The following is a 21,932-nucleotide window of genomic DNA, read 5'->3' on the forward strand; positions in this document are numbered from 1 at the left end:
AAGATAACCGTTAGCAGACTTATTGGTCGGCAGTTTGAGACAAGTTGTTTGTCTCCCTCTTTGAAGAAAGGAACAATTTCGCTTATTTTCCATGTTGACGGGAAAACATTTGTTAGCAATTGTGTTAAAAAGTAGTTACAGAGATTTAGAGATAGAACAGCTTAGTTTTTTCAAAAGAATGTTTCCTAGGTTATCAGGTCCTTTGGTTTTGTTGATATCCAAGTTTTCAAGGATTTTTTCGGTTTCTGTTGTGGTAAAATGGAGATTCGCTATTTTACATTCATGAGATGGATTATTCTCGCCAACATAGAGGGAGTGGCTAAAAACTGACTGAAAGTGTTTATTAAACAAATTGGCTTTATCGATATTTGATGTAGCTCTTTGATCATCCAGGTAGACTTCACCTGGGATTGTATCTATTTTCGAATACTTTTAAAGTATTTTTTGAAATTTTGGGAAGTTACCATCAACAAATAAATTTTCTTCGTATGCTCTTTGGTCTTCGCTTAAGTTTAACTCGAGGTGTTTTTCAAATGTTTTCAGTTTGTCTAACTGACATTCGGTCATGTTTTTCTCTCATTTTCTGCGCATTGTATCGATAATTTATTTGAGATTTGATGTTTCAAATGTTACCCAAGGTGCCAGAGAACTTCGATATTTTGTTTTCCTGGGAATGTGCTTTTCGATTATGTTAAGTAGCCAAGTGTACCACAGTTCAGTCATTAGATCAACATTGCTGTAGCAGTATGGGTTAAATGGGTTTTATATTGATGTATGGATTTATTTCGTCCCAGTTTGCATTCGAGAATGAGAATCCCTGGAAGCCATTGCGGTCATTTACTTCTTTTTCTCTGAAGTAATCATTTTTTAAAATTAGGTTGAGTTTTGCGTGGAAAGGAGGATGATCCGTTTTATACAACGACGTGAGTTTTTTGTCTTTTTTCAAGAGAGTTAACAAATCTGGGTGGTTGCAGAGTATTACGTCTACTTGTATTTTTTCTTTTCCCGTTATCATTAGTTCGAAGCTAAGTTCTGCAAGAGCATCCAGGAAGGCCGGTTTGTCTTCATCAGAGGAGATTAGGGTCAACCAGTCCGTTTGAGCAAAGTTGATGTCTTCAGTAATCATCAGCACGTTTCTTAAATTTAATTCTTTTTGTTTTGCCTAATAAAGTTCAATAGGGTTTTTGACGACCAGAGGTATTCGCTTCCTTTGGTTGCACAATATATGCAAGCTACAATGACGGAGTTTTTGATCAAGAGCTTGACCATTTGGCAGTCATTGAAAGTTGAGGGTATGCAGTATTTCGTGGTTTATCCCAACTATAACACCTCTGTGTTTTGATTTGCCGTTAACGCTTTGCCTGTCATTACTATGGATGTTAAATTTGAAGTTTTGCCTCTGTCGTCACAATTACAGTTAACCATGTCTCTGTTAGACTAATGATATTGTAGATGTTTTTAGGTTGGATAGCATTCGAGAAGAGAGTTCTTCTAGAATAGTCTAAGATGCTTCTGACCTTATATAGTAGTAGATTAGTTTTTTGTCTTAGTCAATTGTTGTCTGTTGTTTCAGATTTGGGCGATATCACTATCACTTGGTTTTCATCTCCTTTGTATAGCTTGCCATTCCTTACACTAAAGTCTTTCTTTTTTTGCCCCTGATTTATAAGTTCTCTTCTTTTCTTTGAAGATTCGTTTTTTATCGCGGCTTCTTCGTTTGTTAGTTCCTTGCTTATGAATACTGGAGCTCCATATTTTTTCATTTTTCGTGCTGTTGATAAGATCAGCCGTTTCAGCCATACATTTGGCAGTTTAAGAAGTATTGTTCTGTCACTATCATTACCTCTTTGGCTTAGTCTAATCAAGTCGTTGAATTTACATTCAACCTCCAAATGAGTCAGGATTTTTTGTACTTTGCAGAAGTCGTTTTCTTGGCGCTTTCTAGGATCCTTGTCGTCGCTCTCTTTTACTCCTCTTATCCATCTTCCTAGTGTCTGATTTTTGTTATTGTTTTTGTCCGATGTGGTTAAGTTTGATTCCTTTTGATTTTGGTTTTTTTTTCTGATTATTTTGCTGGTTTTGATAGCATGTTTCTATTTTCCGAGACTGTCTCCTTAAGTTTTTTCATCTCATTTTCCATTTTTTCATGTTTCTCCTCCTTTACTGGGTCTGGTTTTGCCAGTAGTGACTTTATCTTTTCTTGTTGGTTTGGCGAAACGCACGGGTTACACAGTAAAAGTATGCTCATGCCCAATTCTTTTATACCTGACAATGCGTTGTTATCAAGTTTGGAGCACTTTGCTGTCAGATGCATTCTACGTCCATATGTTATGCAATCAAAAGATTGCTCTCTTGCCTTTATATTGTTGTTGCAAGTTTTGCATGTAATTTCCGCCATTACGGAGTTGTTTTTTATTTCAACCGGTGGTGCCTAAGGGCACCTTTGGAAGAATTAGGACAGGGACACCAGTTCTTACCGTTGGTACCTAAGGGTACATATGGTAAAAACTTCGGGACTTGTTATAGTATTGAATGACCGGTGGTGCCTAAGGGTACCTTTGGAAAATCAATACTAATAAATACTAACTGTCCTATTGGCGCGGTTGATACAAATGGCTACAGTGGCAGTTGTTTGTTTCGCAGTTGACAACTTTCGTGTTCCCTGCGTCGTTCAAACCTTTTGTGTATTTCGAATACAAAAGTTTTTCTTCGACTAGATTTTTTTTGACGTTGTCCAGACTGTCGTTGTTGAGGTGAATTTTATCTAATTTTTAATAGCCTCTGCCAGACGTGAAACTGCTGACACTTCGATTTTTCCACTCAGCTTTTTGTTTGAATCTGGGAGATATTCTTTCTGCTCTTGCTTTGCCGATATCATTCGTTACACTCGATCTTTCTCTATTTTTGTCGCGTTCAGGAATTCCCAGGACAAAGACGCTGCTGTGGGTTCTCTGGCAGGCAAAATCAGCAAGGTCTCTCAGATCTTGCGCAACTTTTTTTCGGAGTCTTCGACTAGGCCTCGAAACCGTCAAAGAGGTCGTTTCCTCCAATGAAAAGTATGATGATTTCAAAGCGACCTGCGGGTGGAATATAGTCGTATAAGTGCCTGATGCTGGCCCCAGGGAGCGACAAGATGTTGAGGTTTCCGGCTTTTAGGAATCTCGCTTGGGAATCCGCTAGGAAAAGGTATTTTGTTGGCGCCTTTAGAAAAGTTTTAGGGTCAGTCAGCCAAAAATGGATATCTCAAAATAGTACTAAGAAAGACACCCACCTAAATCCGCTACTGCTTTAATGTAAGTATCCTGATGAAGCACAGAGTTGCGAAAACGTTTGGAAAAATAATTGTCGTGAGGGGGTAAAATTTCTGCGATCATCGTTTGGATTCCTTAAACATTGACCAGGTTTTTTCTTCAAAACTATTGGCGATGCTTTTATGCAGCGTTGTTATGGGCTTATCCCAGCCGATAGATTCTCGAAACTATCTGAGGGAAAAGACAGCGGTCGTAAAATTCTGTGCTACATGGAGGACAGTTGATTTAAACATATTTTTTTAACTTTAGAATTAATATGAGCAAATATTGAAATAAAGAGATGAAATCTAAGTGCGAAGAATACTGGACACATCAGTTCTTTAAAATGGTTTGTTAAAATGACTAATTTTGTTGAAAGTTTCTGCAGCAAACATGACCGCCCGGTCAGAAATAGGTCAAAATTTTTTGAGCATGGCAACCAGAAAGATCGTTCCAGTTCTTTCGGTGATGTTATCAACCGACGAGAAGTTGAAATTCGCCAGATGACTGACTCACTTGGAAGTGTATTATCAAGCTCAGCAACCAAACTGTGTATTCACGAGAGATTTAGCGACCGGGAGTTTGAAGAGTCGTCCTTTTGTAAATGCGGAGTTTGCTACAATGTGTTTGGTAATGGAGGGATTCCTACGAGCGAAACATTTGGTGTTCCTGATTATAAAATTTGTGACCGAACCTACCGTTTAAATGAAACGAGCAGATTGCAAGAGGGAGAGTGCTGGAAGTGCAGATCCCAATGCTGGAAAAATTATAGCTTGAGCCACGCGTGGGCAAAGAAGCGGAACCAGTTGCCTAAGTATAAGCGGAGAGCTCATCAGCCAGTAGTGAAACTACCTGAAATTTCGGAACAACGTGTGCCTTTTCTGTTCGAGGGAGAATGGGTAGTCCCAGGTACAGCTCACCCTCAAACTGAACGCGAGCAGAGCATTAAAACACCTTATGAGAGAGCAACAGGTCCTCCAAATGGCCAAAGGTTTGGAAAAGTACTGAAATTGCCATCTATTCGCTCGTCGAACAAACTTGCTGCGAATATGCTTCCTTACACGGTTGTGGCTGAAGTTATGGGCGTGACTCCATCGAAGAACTTTCACTACAATGAAAAGACAGATGCTCAAATGAGGTGGCTTCTCATAAAAGCAAGTATGAGACGCCTCATTCGCATGGATAATGAGAAAAAAATGATGATGAGAGAAAATTTTGCGACGATGATGAGAGATGTCAAATTAATGGAACAGCAAAAGGAAGAGGAAGAGCGTCTTTTGAGAGAAATGGAACAGCAAATGAAACTGGAACAAACCAAGGAAACTGTCATAAGAAAAATAAGATTGTCTAAATTCAAAAACTCGATGGAGAAAGTGCTTAAAGACGAGCGTGATAAACGCGATAAAGAACAGCAACTTTCAGAAGCCAGGAGAAAGTTGTTGTCACATAAAATAAACATGTTCAAAGTGGAAATTGAAGGCGACCAGAAGCGATTTAATCAGTTTTTCTTCCCCAGGACTATGATTTTGGTCGAAACTAAGAGAACCACTCTTCGCAAGCAGTTATTTCGTCCCGAAACGCGTCCAAAATTGTACCGGAGCCAGTCCGTGGTTACAGTCCAGGAAAGGTATGTCGACAGTTTGTGGATGGAACCTCAGATTGATGCTTTTCTGGCCGAGCTAGATTGGTTGAACGAGGCAATTCTTAACAAAATGAGAACCGATTTCCTTGAACGTGTCTCCAGGGCATTCAATCGGCCTCTGAAATCATTGTGGTCAAAAAGTTGCCCCGAGAAGCTGAATGAAGACGTAGTTTATAAATTTTGTGTAGCTAAGCGTCAAGGTATTGAGGGAATGAGCAAAACAATCGAAAGTCTAAACTGGGGCTCAGAAAAAGAAGAGATAGGACATCGTAAGAGGTATATGAGCGCAGAAAGAGGATTGGATAAGATTGACCCAGGAACAGATGTTGATGTGATTTATAACTCTTTCGTGTATCAAAAGAAAAAGAAGGCTGGCGAAGAATTTGTTTGGCCTCCAGCGTCCAAGAAACTGTCAACCTGTGTCAAATCATCCCAGCTTTCGCACAGGCACAGTAAATCGTTGGATGACAAATCTCCGAAAAGAATCACTTCGGCTCCTAGCAGCTCGAATAAATTGGACATAGACACGAGTATCACGCATGCCAAAGCTGCACAAAAATCGATTGTTCTTGACCTGCGAAATCTGAAAAGTTACGGGACTCTCGTCAAAAGTAAAGATAACATTAATTCTGTTAACGAAAACGAAAATCCAACGATCGTAGATGTTGAAAGAAAAAAGCCAAAACCAGCTACAGGAATTGAAGAAAAAGGGAGCCTAAAGAAGTTAAGACGGGTCAGCGTCTCACTTGGTAAGGCTAAACAAGAAACGAAGCAAAGCATTAGAACAGGACCGAAAACGCAACAAAATCGGATTGCACAGGGCGAAACAAAAATGACCAGAACCCCATGGGGAAGAATAAAGACAGTCGTAAAAGCCAAGACAATTTTTGACGCACAGCCGAAGAAGAGCAAAAAAGTTCAGCTGCAAGAGGATGCTGCTCCAATCATTACAGTTAGAGAAGAAGCTGAAATCTGTGCTTCGATTGTACTAAAAGATCCTGATGAGTTTGTGTCGAAAGAGTCTATCGGCTTGTCTGATGGTGGGAGAGAAGCAACAATTGGCGAGGATGATTCGAAGCAATCGCCGACGTCGAGTGTTGACAGTATCGATGCGAAACTTACATTACCGTAGTTAAATTAATAAGCAAAACTTAAGCAAGTTATTTGGTTTTTCCTGTCGTGATTAGTCAAATTGAAAATTTAATTTGCAATCCTCAAAGTGCAATTCATCCTATATCAATCATTACAGTGCTAAAAAGAATCATCATCTTAGTTCTATTATAATTCGCTATCTGTTAAATGTAAATAAAATGTACATAGTTGTAAATAAGCACATTGTAGAATTAATTTTAGCTCCAAATTTACTTCAGAAATAGATTTTATTCCATTTTTCTGCCTGGTTATAATCAAGACAAAATGTCAGATTCAGTTCAATTTTGACGTGTGTTTGGCTAAATCTAATTCTAGCACACATGATTCAATATTTTCAGAAACTAAGATGAAATCGATAAAAACGAAAACAAAATCTACAATCACGTACAGTGCTATTAAATTCCTAGCGCAGTGACTCAGCTCAATTCGAAACAAATGGAAACTTTAGTGGCCATTTAAACAGGCGAAAAACATTTTCTCCTATGTCAGTTTTGACAGACAAGAGGACGGCGTTGAGTGTTGAAAAATCGAATGAAAAAATGGGCGATTTAAGAGTCTTCGGCGGGCATAGTTTTGCCATGCCCTCCGTTGACGCTCCGAATGGAGCCGAAGATCGAATTGGACCAGGAAATCACGGTGCATTGGGCTTAAACGTAGCTTCATACACACTGCCATCCGTGAGCTACAACACAAACAATTCTGGATCGTCTGGGTGAGAATCTGGAACTGCTTTATTTTTGTAAAAAAAAAACGACTCTGTAGGATTTTTTTAAGTTAAGACCATTTATCCACGGGGGAAAGGACCAACACAAGAGCTGTATAGCTCATCACGGCGAACCGCTGTTGTGCCACTGTTTAAGAACTACATGCAATTTTTTTTTGGTTATTTTTCTGGGCTGGGTAATGTTGCTTCACCCTTAAGCAACGAGAACAGATCATGGTGGGCCTCGAACATCCAACCTTTCGATTGAGAGGCGGAGACGTAACCACTTCACCACCGCTCCCCCTTTTTGAATATTTCTACAAGGGCGGTTTAAAGAGACGGGGGTAATTGGGACGCTCTCACCTGCGAAACGCTCCTTCCCCTCTTGTAGAATTATACAATAATTGGTTTTATCGGTCAGGTGAAAATTAATCTTAACACCATGAGGTGTAAGATACTATTAGGGAGGAGGATGCGCCGTAAAACGTGATTTTGAAACTAAGCCCTCCTAAACCCACTTTTTGGGAAGTTTTTGTAAACGAAGGGTACAACTATGTGATCGTACTTTGAAACATCCACCCTCTTGCGAAAGTCTCAGTTTAGCTCCTTTAATCACAGATGCTTAGCTCACAAATGTGGACAATTAGCAAGTTTAGAAAATGGCAGCGCAGTGACACTTTTTCGGAAGAAATTGTCTTTCAGTGTGTGGAATCGAAAACCATCATACTTACCTTTTCCAAGAACTTCAATACGTTCGACAGTTTAGAGGGCTGAACACTGTTGAGGGCTGAAATCTGAACATTTGGATGATTTGTCTCTGAGAGGAGACATTTCGGTAGTTAAGATTATTGCGGCGAAATCAATGCGGAGAGGAGTTCAATTATTTTTCATTCTTGCTAATCATCCGTCAGATATAAATTATAACTCGCTTCCCGGGTTGTTATGGATAGAGAATTTTATTAAAAGCATCACTTGTCGTCCATGACTCTGTAAACCGAGAAAGTGCTTCGTGCTTAATAGTAGACACTCTCAGGTGCTTAATTGTCGGGAACTCGAGGATCGAACCAGAGACTGGTCGCGTCCACGATTTCAGGCTAGTAAGAGGAATACGGAGTATTTCAAAAATCTGACAAACGTTTTTGTCTCTCATACTAGTCTTTATAATGGCTTTGCTATAAAAATTGATTTGAATTCAATATCTTGGAAGTTTTCAAATAATAATACCCTCCCTGGATAAATAGTTTGGTGGATAGGTAATTATGACCCCTCCCCAATAATTAAGCACCTGAAATTAATCAAAGGTATTTCAATTTGAAAATATAAGCAAGCAAGGTTTCTTGCTAGCTTATATTTTGACCCCTAGGTAATTATGACCCTTCCCCCAATAATTAAGCACCTGAGAGTAATCAAAGGTATTTTATTTAGACAATATAAGCTAGCAAGCTTTCTTGAACAAAGTTTGGCCAAAGTGGCGACACTCGTTTTAAACTGCATCATGATGTTGGAGAAACTCTTAGTGGTTAAACTGCAGTCTAGACGCGGTTTAATCATGACGTAAGACAATGTGATGTTGCTTTCTAAAATGATCGTCAAATTATATATACTGTTGTATGTTTAGCTTCTGTGACGCAAGCTCTACTGTCGAATTTATGACCAGTGCAACATGTTCGTCCTACAGCATTTCAATATCATCTAGTCGAAGCAACAGTTTCTCGAATGACCACGAAGACAACTCCTCACTCTCCTGTTACTCCACAGCCAATCACCTCCCTCAACAAATCAGCTGCGCGTCTGATCACACCAACGCAAACATAGTGGGAAGTTCAGGCGCGAGGGTTATTTTAGTACCGGATGCAGAGACACTTCGTGTGAGTCATGGTGCCCCAAAGAAAACGACTGGACCAGTCGATATGCTAATCAGCAAAATTGCCAAATTTTCTCTGAGTAGTAAGTGGACTCTTTTATCATTACCAGATGTGAGTAGGAAAACATCTTATGCGGCTTACTAAGTGAGATAGTTTCGTAAATATTTTTCTTGAATATTGTCTCTCGATGCTTCGATTGCAGTTAATTTTGAAAGTGAGGCTTTAGTTACTTGTGAGAGCAATTGAAGTGTTAATTTGATGATTCGAAAACTAGCCTATCCTTTTTACCCTTGCGATTCTCTTCAGTTAATTTTTTGTAGTCGAATAAATTTATTGAAAAGTTGTGCATTTTTTCAGATTCGTATTTCCGTTTTTAAGAGTCGACTTCACTTTATTTCCTCCACAGTCGAACATCGAAAGTGTAAAGATCACGAAAAACGTGATCAAATTCTAGTTTCGAAATTGAAATTTAATTTTCAGTTTTCCCACCAAATAATAATCTTACTTATTGATCCATTTTTCTCAATGTGGGTTATTTTCATCAAAACAAGTGCAATTGTAAATTGTTTTATAAATTTAAAGAGCTTTAAGGGTATCTATTTTGTTGAAATTCGAAAGTTGAAATTTTTTCAAAAAACAGCAAGTTTTTAAAATGCCATTTATCTGTTACGATTATCGGCTTACTTTTTCAAGCATTTTATTCTGTTTTGATCAGACTTACTTTAATTGAAACTTTAAAAGTTTACCTGGTCTGATTTTGAAAAAAAAAAAATCAGAACAGATGGGTCGTGAAAACGTTCAAAAAGTTTTAATCTCCGTTTTTTTTCATGACAGCAGTTATTTAGTCGACTCAGCAGGAATCAACTCAAAGTTTGTTGATTTAATTGCATCTCGGTTATTGATCCTCACTGCTTTTTAAAGCTGTTTTGAACATCATCTGGTACAAACATGAAGTTTTTGTAGGTTAATTTTTTCGATTATATTTTTTCAACTCGCTTAGCCTGTGTTAATTATCTATACCTTTATAAACTTTTTTCCTTAGTCGACTGACAACTAAAGCTTTCAAGCATTCATTTTTTTCGGACTCTTCATGATGTTGGAACCATGACGTAGGATGTTTTTTTATCTATATAACTTTCAGGGAAAGCTTCTGGGGAGCAGATCAAGCGGGGTATCGAATTAAAGCCCGATTGTTTGTCATTCCGATTCCAAAAAAAATCATCAAAGTCTCCTTGTCAAAAAAAATTGATCTGATTTGGTGTTTTTGAGTTTAGCTCCCATGACCAACTTATCATCTATTTCTTTTGCAATATTTCCGTTTTTCTTACCACAGGTTTGCAATCTAGTTCAATTAGCTCCCAATTGGCTTATTATCGATGTAAGCAAAATAACATCTGTTGTGTAAGTGAGTCTTGAAAAACAAGATTTCACCCTGTTTTTCTCGATAAATTTTTGAAAGTTATTTGATATCTTAGTCAAGACTAGAAGAGTTCTCAAATGATACCGCAGTCGATGCCATGTGAGTTATTGGGTAAAACTTTGGTTTGTGTGACGTAAAACACTTGGGAGCTTAATTCATTGTTAAAACTGTTTTTGATGGCTACCGACATTACCTTTTTTGCTTGATTTAATCTTCTTGTTCTTTACACAAGCATAGCTTGTGTTATAGTGTGAACTATTTTTTTTTCAACCTAAGTCGCAAATATTGTAGCGATAAAATGTGTTCATTTTGAAAGTGTTAATTTTGATCAATACCAGCTATTAAGTACGGCCAATGCTAAGGATATTAACACCGACTATTTTTGTTCCGACTTTCGTAAGGAAAGTAACGGAATAATTGTGCCCGGGGTGGGTTTTTTTCTTCAGACAAATTTCGACTTTTAACTAGCCATTCTTGACGGAATTGTTTTAATATCATTCAAAAGGTATTGTTGTCCTGAGCTTTAATTTGAAAAGATATTTATCCTGTGATCATTTTTCGTAAAGTTATGGGGGTTTAAAATTTGCCGTTTTGGTCAATTTGGGAAAATTAATGCGCGATATATTTCGCGCATCAAAATTTATCACAGTTTATATGGCTGGGGGGATGATTTTCATAAAAATCTCAAATTTAAAACTAAAAAAAAAGCTCTTTCTATTTTAATTACTGTTTAATTTTTTCATGTTATTACTGCTTCATAAACCTTAAAAGGCGGTCGGATCATTCAGGGCATCGCCCTGATACGAACAGTCTTGTTTAGTGATTTTAATCAATCACATCGCTAGCAATACGACTCTGTAAACTTAGGCTCTGTAAAGACTTTCAAATTTGATTGCTGAATAAAGTCAGAAATTCCATATTCCCTTCTTAAATTTATTTTCCCTTTTAATAAGATTTTTTCTCTGATTATAATTTCTTTTCGTTTAGTAAATAGTTGGAACAGAACCTAAGTTTCTGTTCCGACTCCGCGAGAAAATTACAGAATCTTTGTGCACGGTCCAGTTTTTCTTCACGCAAACTTATAAAATTTGATTAAAATTTCTGGAGCAAAGTTTTACTCATTCTGTTTTTCCCAGTATCGTTATCGGTCATATTTTTGCCTCTGCATGGGAAGAGCTACTTGGCCTCTGTGTCTTATTTTTAGCAAGCATTTAGACAATATTGCCTATGTGCAAACCTCAATCTGTTTTATGGATGCATTGAGTGATATAATTTTGCATTTTGAAGGAAGTGACGGAATATTTGTGCTCTGGGTGTTTTTTCTCCAGACAAGTTTCGATTTTGTAACTAGTTTTTTGGGCGGGTTTTTTGTGCCATCTGCAACTTTTTGCCCAAAGCTCAAAATGAAAAAGAAATGTCACAGACAATTAGTTCTAAAGTCAAGGGGTCTTGAATTTAACACTAATTTCACGGTTACATATCATTTAGATTCAAGTCAAATTGTTCCTACCCTACTGGTCCTGCTCCAACTTTTCCTATGCCATCATGTCCCAGATAATGAAGATATAAAATTTGCCCAAGATTTTTGAAATCCTTGTAGAACATAGAGCCGGCTTAAAGATAAAAGCTACTTTTTCGACTCTTTTGATGACTGACACTTTTCGATAAAAATAGATCAATTTGAAAAAACTGGATTGCTAAATTTTCTTCTGCTCAATTTTGGTATTCATTTAAAGAAAATGGAGGGTGTTTAGCGTTCAGTTGTTATAGGTGCCGGCCTCCTATCGAGCATCCAACAGGATTTAAATTATGTGATATCATTTTCATTGCAGTTTAAGCAAATTTTAACATATTCCAGAAAATTTGAACAAGTGCTATTTCAGGTTAATTTTCGAAAAACTCCTTAGATGTTCGTTTGAATGTCATTTTTTTTGCTTGAATCAGAATGCACAGCTGATATAGCAATTGAATAGGATTTAAGCTCGGAGATTTTGATTACATTTGTGAAGTGCTTACAAAATTTTGCAAAAAATGTAAGTTTTATTTACTCCTTTTGGTTCAATTCATTGACTTTAAATTTTCAGCGAAGTATGGCGTGGAAGACTGGGGACTGCATATTTTTCTTTTCTAAGAGGCACCAAAGAATGCACTCATACGACATAATATAAACATGGGAACTTCGCTTGTAATTCAGAAACTCTCACAAAATGGAATCCCGATATCTTTTTTTTGCAGTTTCCTAGTGCTATTTTTGACCATTTTTTTAATTTGGAAATGCGGCTTTGCCTCTGTTCCTTAATTATAACGACTGCTGTGTTCGGACCATTTTGTGCTTCTTGCACAGAAATTGGCTAATTTTTTAAATTATTTTGAAGATGAGTGAAGTTATCGCAATTCATGTTTCTTCTGTTTTCAGCCTCGCCTCCAGGCGGTCTGGCCAAGAGCCAAAGTTCCAATGCCCTCTACCCTTCTCAGCAAGAGAACTGCACGACGTGCCAAACTGAATCTCGGAAAAGTGACACACTGACATCCTACCCATCGTCTACCCTCTACACGCAGCAAAGGTCAGGCAGTCCGAACTTGAAGGCGAAACCAGACCTGAACAACCAAGTGGCTCTCCTAACTGCCTCCTCAACTCAAGCTTTAATACTTGAAAATCGACCAGAAAATTTACCTCAAAAAGATCCAAAGGAAGCTAAGAAACACCTGGAGCAGTACCGGTCACTTCTGGAAGAGCAGAAGAAACGAGAACTGGATAAACAGAAAAGTTTGCAGAAGAAATTCCAAAAGCGATGTAAATTTGCAGACGATATGTCTCAACTGCAGTCTGTGTGGCTCAATGACGTCATTCCAAATTGGAGTGAACTGAGAAGTTCACGACGGGTCAGAGATATGTGGTGGTTAGGAGTGCCCCCAAAAGTCAGGGCTAAACTATGGCCCCTAGCTATAGGAAACTGTCTTAATATAACCCCCGAGCTTTTTGACAGCCTGAGCTCCAAGTCAGTCGAGTTAATTAACCTGTTTAGTAGTAATAGTGATCAACAATCTAATTGTAATGGCTCATTGACAGAAAGTCATTTGAGTAAACGAAGAGCTTCTGAAGACGTTATCGGTTTGATCAAATTAGACGTGTCGAGGACGTTTGTCCGTTACAAAATGTTCCAAGAAGACCCCTTCTATAGAGAATCGCTACAGAAGCTTCTGGCTATTTTCGTGTGCTACAGACATGACATTAGCTACATCCAGGTTTGTCCTCAATTTTTTTTTGATTTTTTGAAAGTTTCTTAATTTTTCAATTAATTTTCTTGGTTTTTCCCATTGTTTCTTGAATGTTTAAGAACAGCTTACAATTTTAGTATAGATGTAATAAAGGGATCGGTTTTTGGGACAATGATGGAGAATTGCGTTGCGTTGCAGTTTATATCTGAAATTTCAGGCGAAACCTCGAATTTTTCTTTTTCACTCAGTGGTGGTATGAGTCGCTTTTTTCATGATACTTTTGTACCTGCAGGTAGGGAGTAGTATTTGTTTCAATGTGAGGCACTTAGCATTGTAACAAGTCGTTCACTTAAAGATAGTCAGATTGTGTATTCGGTCACCTGTCATGGCAATGATAGTGTGTGAGAACGAGCTCTCACTTGACCTCTAGCTTCAGGTCCACCACAGCTTGGCCAATTGCGGCTGCAATAGTTTATCTCGTGAAAAATTTAGACGCACTTGAATGTCTAAGCCTTTCATAGGAAACAAATTTCTTTCATAGGAAACAAGTTTTATGTCTTCATGTTGCTATATGTTTGTTTAGGGCATGAATAGCATAGCTGCCGTGCTGCTGCTAAACATGGACCTCGAACCTGCTTTCATCTGCTTTGCCAACCTGATCAACCGCTCAATCCTCATGAACTTCTTTGCCCTCCGATTGGACAAAATAAACCACTATTACAGACTGTTTCACTTCTTCTTCGCGGAGAACTTAGCCAAACTTTGCAATCATTTCACGAATATCGAACTCACCCCTAAGTTCTACCTTATGCAGTGGATCCTCTCACTTTTCAGTAATGTTTTGCCATTGGACATATCTAGTCGTATTTGGGACGTGTACCTGCTAGACGGTGATATTTTCCTATTTAGAGCAGCCCTTGGTCTCTTGAAGTATTTCGAAGAGGACTTGATGAAAATATCGGATTTCACAGAAGTCGCTCAATTTTTCCACAAGATGCCAGATGACATTGATGTGGAAAAACTGTTTGCATTGATCAGATCAATTTCACTGTCAAGAAATAAGTTCAGAAAATACTGCGAAAAATTCATAGACTCGACGAACGGTTAAATGTTCTTTCCAATTAACTCAGGCATTCAAATCGCTAAAGTCTACTTGGTGTAAACGAGCAAAATCTATTTGTTATATAATAGCCTCTATGTATTTGTTGAAGCGATCATATTTTCAAAGCCTCAGAACATTATCATAAAGGAAGTTTTTGAGTGATTATTTTTGTACTTAAATTCATCGAGTTTCCCCCAAATTCTAGTTGTAGATTTACCTGAAGAGAGTTACTAACTACTTAGCTAATTTCTATCGCATCATGCAGTATATACATAAACGTGCTACTAGTTCTTAAAGCTTCGTAGCTATAAATGTCAAATAAATTATTTTTTCATATTTGTTTCCTGGCAATGAGTGAGAGCAATGCGGATTAAATATCAATGAGCGAATTGATTAATCAATAGTTTAGGACGTGGTATTCTTAGCGTTCCGTTTTTCAGGAAGTCATCAAAAATCAGAAATAGCGCGAAAAAGTGATTCACTCTGTTTCAAATGTGGGTTTCAGATTTTATAGCGGAATAAAAAGTTTATCTCTTATTCAATTTTTCTAAATTCTTTTTCGGTAATTTTTTTTGCATTACATTTTGCAAAAACTAATTGCATTGCATTAACTCTAAATCAATTGAACTTGAGGGAAAAAGCGTTTTAATTTTTAAAGATTTTCACAGCATTTGAATCTGCAGTTTGTCGTAGAAAGTTGTTTGAATCAGCCTTGTATCATTGAAATTCACTGCAAATTGTTTTTGGGTTGAGCGCTCTTAAAAAAACACTCCATTATGGTATGGATGAGGTCTCCAAAAAATCAATTGTTGGTCTCAGGAAATCTTATATATTATTCGAAAATGGTCGGATAGTTTTTGTGTATAAAATGACCCGCTGGATAGTTTCAAAAAACCACAAGGATCCGCAACAAGATTTCAACCGTAATTTTTCACAAGCGATGAGCGCAGTATATTACTACGAACATTTTTTGTTTCCTAACCTAACTCGCGAATAAAAGTGTTCATTCAAAGTGTTCAATTATTTGGTGGCAGTTTTGCTATAATTACGATCTGTAGCATTGGAAATTTCATACCAATTGCTTTCTGCTTTATTTGTGGCTAGTATTTGTGATGATCAATAAAGCGTCCGTGGTTCAGTGGTTAGTGCTTGAGATTTGACATCTCTTGGTCGCAATCTGTCGGAGATCGAATCCGAGGCGCCGCCGAGTTTTAACTAATTCTGTATCAAATTATTGTCTGGAATAAACCCAATTTGAGAAAAACGCAGATGAATGTACTGAAAACGCCGTTTTATTTGTTTGTTACACTTGTGAGAGCTATTTGTAATCAGGAATAGCAAAGCAAATTCATTTTTTTTTTACAGATTTCTCAAAAAAATTTTCCGTGCATTTGCTTTATTATTGAACTGTATCAAGTTCCAGGATCCGTCTCAGGTAACGCGGATGCTTTTGCGTCCTAAGGTCTTGGGTACGAGTCCGGGTCTAAGTTTTTATTCAGTACGTATATTACCAATAACCTTCACTTAATTTAATTTGGAACGCTGAAGAGTAATGCACGAAGTGAAGACTTGTATATAGGACTTGCTCTTTTTTTTCTTCAGGAAAAAGTCTTATTCTTCGATTGGCTATGTGTATAAAAGTCTCTAATAACCACAGATGTGTATTCATACACATTGATACATTTATGAATGCACTTAGGAATATATGGACATTTTGAGTTCAGTTGAAGTTCATCTGCTGAAAGTTACGTAAATAGCACCCTCGAAATACGAACGTGGAAATGGCGCAAAAAAACGTGAACGATTTTTAGTTTCGAGTTTGTTTTTAAGATTTCCCAGCGGATTGAAAACTTAAATTATTGACCCAATTTTCTCGTTTATGTTGGGTTTATGTTCATGCGCCAATCAGAAATTCAAAAACTTAAAGGCATCTATTTATTCTTTGAATTTCGAAAGTTGAAAATTTTCAAGAAATTCAGTGTTTTTTTTGTTTACTTGCGTTCATTACTCTTTTCCAATCTTCGATTGGCTAAGTTGTTGAGTAATTAATAATTTTTTATAAATAAATAGTTGGCATTACACCTAAGTATCAGAAACAGAATTTTCATAGAGAGCATAAATTGATCCAGAACTCAGCAATTTTCAAGTCTTTCGTACTTATAAAATGGAACGGAGGTAAAAGTATATATGTTTTAAATTGAGAGTCACTGTTCCGTTGGTATATAATATGAAATTTGAATAAAAAGAATGATATATTAAACAATAAAAGTTCGAATAACAAAATAAAGTTCAAAAAATCATATTAAAAAACAATACTTTCCCTGACACACGTAAGGTCATTTATTAAATATATTTTTCTAATTTTGGTTTAATTTCTGAGCCTTTGAATTTATCGCTTAACCTACCCGTTATTAAAAAACTGGTAAACAGTCTGGTTTAATTCTACAACGTTGGCTAAAATCTTCCCGTATTTACTCCCCAATAATTTCATGAAATATAACAGGTTGAATATATTTTTAAGTTTGAGATCAGTAGATCAATATCTTTCAGGTTATACAAAAGATTTTCTGATGAAGAAATAATTGAAAATTTAGAATTTGTCCGGAAAAAAATACATGCTACGATGTATAATAGTATAGTAATTAATTTTTTTGAGCGCTGAAGCCTGACTTCTTTTGATCATTTTTCCTTTGAACTAAACAAAATTTACCAAAAATTCAGATTAATTTATTGCAAAATACTAGTATTCTTTTTGTATGATTTAAGTTTAAGCGCAGTACTCATCTAGATTTAGACTACTATACGATAATCTAAAACTTAAAATAAATAGTTTCATTGCTAACACGAGCAGGATATACATCATAAGTCAAAAACAAATAAATTATATTACAAGACTGCTGGCATATCAGGGCGAACCCGAGAGTTTTCCGACTAACCTCCAACTGGTTTCGAACAAGTTTTTTGGACTGCCTAAGTTTAATGAAAACTAAAATTGGGATAGAACCTTGTCAACAATTGAAATTCTAGAAAAAAATGATATTATCAATTAACTTGCATCCTGAAATGACTCACCCGTTATGCTTACAACAGCATAAACGAAACCTTATACATAAAACTAGGATATGTCGGATTGTCAGTTTTCATGTCTTACAAACCTAAAAAATTCAGGCAGAAAAAACTAGCGTTTTTAATATTTTGACGCCAGGGACTTGCTAACTTGGAAAGAAAAAGTTAACAAATCCGTATATCAGCAATAATAGAATATTCTCAATTAAAGTTGGCATCCGGGCTGGTTTATTTCACCGCTAAAACTACTTGTTAAAAAACTAACTAGAGTTGTAACTATCCCAAACTGGCAAAGATCAAAAATCAGAGGTTAAATTTTTTTTAGCTCAGGGCAGGAGCTGATTTAGGGGGGAGAGGACGCTTCTCCTGAAGAAATCGACCCCATGCCGACCAAAAGGGTCCCTCTTTGTACTATTTTGAGACATCCATTTTTGGCTGACTGACCTTAAAATTTTTATAATGGCGTCTTGGGCCCCAAAATATAGTAATTTTGATGGGGGTGCGCGCGCCGAAAAAATGCAATTATTAGGTCAAATTTTTTCAAAAATTGCTTAAAAAGCCTTTTAGGCCTGTTTTTTTTTTTTCAAAAATTTGCACCACAAAAACGCGTGTGAATTATGTTGTAAATAAAATATCGATTTATGTATCTTTTTTTAAGGTCTACCAAAAAAAAATTTCGAGCATCCCCAGAATACCATAAAAACCATATTTTGACCACAATTTTGCACCGCAGGCAGTTTTTGAAAACACAGGCCGAAAAAGCTTTTTCAGGCACTTCTGGAAAATTATGACCACAACATCGGATTTTTTGGAGTGCGCTTCCCCATCAAAATTAGTAAATTTTCTCGACTTTAAAAGTTTTAGGGTCTGTCAGCCACAAATGTATATCTCAATTTATTACAAAAGGGAAATTTTTTAGGTCGTCAGGGGGTCAAGTTCCTGGAAAGGGGTCATCCCCCCTAAATCGGCTGGTGATCACGGACGCATTTAAGCTGGACTGGGATGGAAGTCTGCCCAATCAGCCCTTCACGCTCGACACCCTTACCAGTGGCTCTTTTTCTGGTGTCTCTAATGATTTCTATATTTGAGAAAAAGCACAAACCAAAGAAAAATTTCAACTGTCCGAAAACAGTATTTGCTGGCTTTCTTTTCATTTCCCAACTTATGGTTCACACAGATTTTTTAAGAAATTGTAAAACTGTGACAATCTAAAAAAATCAAAATTTTTTTTTGTGAGCATCCACTTCCTTAGAAAAAAGTTTTTGATTTCCCAAATGGTTCTAAAAATTCTCTAAACATTAATTTTACTCGACTTAAATTGAGCTAAGCATAAATAAGTTTACGGAAGGGGCCTAAATTGAGAATAAATAAGCGTGCTCGCTCGCCTTACCTCTCGAATTTAGACGGAAAATCAAAAAATTTCAAACCGGTTTTTCCCCGACGACGAAAAAGTTTTTTCAAAACTTTTAAATGTTCGAATCACAAATGAAAAAAGTTTAATATAAGGTATCCTCAATTTTCTCCGATGATTATTAGTTATAGCTAATTTTGCGTGAAAAATAAAAAAAAACTGAATACAAAGTTTACCCCTTTTTCAAATGGTCTGAACAAAAAGCCAAAAATTTCAGCAAAAGCCATTATAAACTTGGTTCACGCGCTCTGTACTATTCATGACATTTCCTTGTGTTAATATAAATGGAAGTACTATTCCCCTTTTGTACTATTTTGAGACATTCATTCATTTGTGGTGACAGACCCTAAAAGTTTCCAAAAAGCGCCTTCGGCGCGAATATATACTAATTTTGAGGGTAGAGCGCTTGCCGAAAAAACGCGATTTTTTATTCAAAATTTTCCAAATAAAAGCCTGAAAACGCGGGCAAGTCCATGGCTTTTTTTCAACAAGTTGCCTGCGGCGCAAACATTTGGTCAAATTAGGGTTTTTATAACGGTTTGGAAGACCTCAGAGAAAATCAATTTGGTCGACCTAAATAAAGCTCGAAAAAACTTTCAAAGACATTTTGTTTGAAAATCCGCTCCCGCCCCCCTCGAGAAATTCTTAGATCCGCGCCTGATTAGGTTAAACAAAATATTGTTGATGGTAGGTTGTAAATTATAGTTATTTCCAATAAAACATCCACTCCTTTCAAGTTAATTGTAGATATGCCTCTGGTAAAAAAAAAACAATCTGTTGTTTCCCTCGTTTCCGCTTTGCTTGAAACTACTTGTTAGTTCTTAAACTTACATAAAACTACTTGTTAGTTCTCTGTTCAGTTAACGATTAATATTTTGGATATTTTTTATTGAAAACTTCCGTGCAACTAAAAGTTCCAATTTATCGAACAATTTCATCCTTAATTATTTTAAATTAAGTTTTGAAATTATCCATTTCATCATGCATCACTACAGCAAATTCAAAAAATCAAAAGGATACCTTAAAGATGAATAATTTTTCATAATTGTTTTTTCGTTAACAGGTTCGGCTTGAGAGAAGTAGAAAAATTTAGTTCTAAAAATTAATAGTTTGGAAATAAATAATTGTTGATAGTTTGGTGAAGATTCGTTGTTTCTCGAGGAACATCACCTTTTCTTATACTTCTTTATCTAAAACAATCAAAACTTTGATCACTAACTTAACAAAAATCAAACTGATCATTCATTTCTTGGATTTCTAACCATTTAAAACGTTAGTTTTTTATCTAATTACCAAGGCTTCTCCTTGATTTTAATTTTTTATCTGAAAAGTCAGTTATTTAAATCAGATCATCAAGGCTTCTCTTTGAGTCTTTAATCTTAAATCTTTAACTGAAAATTTTTCATAAAATTTAATCCTTTCTTATAGTTGGATCACGAAAGTTTTCCTTGGATCTACTAAATTTTAATTTTAAACTGAAACCCATCACCTAAACTAAGTACCTAACGACTTAAAACGTCGATTCATTCTCCAACCCTTCAAAACGACCCCGGGCAATCTGGAATTTTTTTAAATCTGAAAACTCGACATTTAATTTAAGCTAAACAGTGAAGAACTTCTGATATTCGTCATTTTTTTTCAGCCCCGCCTCTCATTTGACCCAAGCCTATAACAACTGTTAGAAATAGTTAGCTCGAAAGTTTTATATAATGATCTAATCATGTTGTAATTATACCTAAACGTTGTGGATTGATTTAATAGTCTCCCTTCCTCGATCTCATGTCAATCCCCATTTAAAGTAAGAGTAGGACTATTTAAATATAAAGAACGCCCCATACATTTGAGAGCAGTAAAACATCATTCTGTCGAATTGATATACTCTCTCTCTCCAACCCATCTTTTCAGGTCAAAACGACCCGAGGACTAAGGAAATCCTCACAAAAAGGGTTGGCTTTTACCGTTTGAGAAACAGACGATTAACACCTGGAGTTAGCATCATTTCTTCTAACATTATGTCAACATCAACTAGCCTAGCAAACAAACAAACAAAAGCTTTGGACAATTGCCTAATTTAAAAATTCCGATACAACAAAGAGTATCATATATAAAACCGCAAAAAAAACAATCAAAAAAGAGAACTCTCGTTCACAAATAAAACGAATTCTAAAACACTATTTTTCAAGAAAAAAAAACTTTATTTTCAGAATGTGATTCAACGGTCATGCGCAACATCGAATACCTTGATGATCAAGTAAACAAACAGCCAACTCAGCAAATTAACGAAAAAGTTTTTCCTATTTAGAAAAAACAACACCATCATTCATAAAATGTAAACGAAGATTTAAAAGTAACTATAACCAAAAACCAGTAAGAATTAACCTGGAATTAACCTATAAGACGTATTGAAATTTACATATTAGCAGTAATGCAAATTCAAAAAAAATTGTTTCAAACAACGAAAAGTTTGAGGTCGATTTTCTCCTACCATTCGCCCAGCATCCCGATAGTGACACCTCGCGCTGACAATTACAGTTTTGCCATAATTTTACCAAAATTTTTTATTTCGAAAAGGCAACAGCCCATGTCAGCAAGAATATCCAGAAGTAAAAAAAGAGGGACAAAATTTAAATTTTTATCTACCAAGTATATGCAATATAAAACTCACAATATTGAATATTCGTAATTGAAACACTATCACCATATCTAAAAATAAAACACCATCACACAAGAAGCAAAGAGATAATCTAGAACTAAATTTTTTGAAAGAATTTGTAGAGTAAATCAAAAGTATGCAACATCGAAATTCACAACGAGCAGGTTAATTATTCACAAAAACAATTTTTGCAATCACAAACTCTTCATCTCAATTTTAGACTCAGACGATACATTTATTTTATCACCACGACAAACATCACGACCTACAGCAGTAAGAACAGAAATCAGTTTTTTTTTTCATAAAATTTAAATGCAATTCGCAAAAAACTTTACAAATCAAATAAGCAGCCCTACAAAAAACAGCATAGATTATAATGGATTTTTTTCAACATAATGTAGGCCTAATA

General features: G+C 36.2%; 1 protein-coding gene across 1 annotated transcript; it reads left to right on the forward strand.

The window, feature by feature from the left end:
• Window positions 1–6,426: 6,426 nt before the first annotated feature.
• On the forward strand, window positions 6,427–14,774 carry LOC134856025 (TBC1 domain family member 14-like). Its single transcript, XM_063872396.1, has 4 exons — window positions 6,427–6,796; window positions 8,406–8,734; window positions 12,489–13,318; window positions 13,875–14,774. Exons 1-4 carry the CDS (start codon window positions 6,567–6,569, stop codon window positions 14,397–14,399), a joined length of 1,914 nt encoding a protein of 637 aa, XP_063728466.1. The 5' UTR covers window positions 6,427–6,566; the 3' UTR covers window positions 14,400–14,774.
• The last annotated feature ends 7,158 nt before the right edge of the window (window positions 14,775–21,932 follow it).

This window comes from Symsagittifera roscoffensis, unplaced genomic scaffold, assembly GCF_963678635.1.
Source record: "Symsagittifera roscoffensis unplaced genomic scaffold, txSymRosc1.1 SCAFFOLD_276, whole genome shotgun sequence".
NCBI classification, from domain to species: Eukaryota; Metazoa; Xenacoelomorpha; order Acoela; family Convolutidae; genus Symsagittifera; species Symsagittifera roscoffensis.

Excerpts from the sequence above, each read along its gene's own strand:
- LOC134856025 (XM_063872396.1), top strand. The coding sequence starts at position 6,567 with ATGTCAGTTTTGACAGACAAGAGGACGGCGTTGAGTGTTGAAAAATCG. Across the intron at positions 6,797-8,405 it reads AACAATTCTGGATCGTCTGG|CTTCTGTGACGCAAGCTCTA; the intron begins GTGAGAATCTGG and ends TTGTATGTTTAG. Across the intron at positions 8,735-12,488 it reads TGCCAAATTTTCTCTGAGTA|CCTCGCCTCCAGGCGGTCTG; the intron begins GTAAGTGGACTC and ends TTCTGTTTTCAG.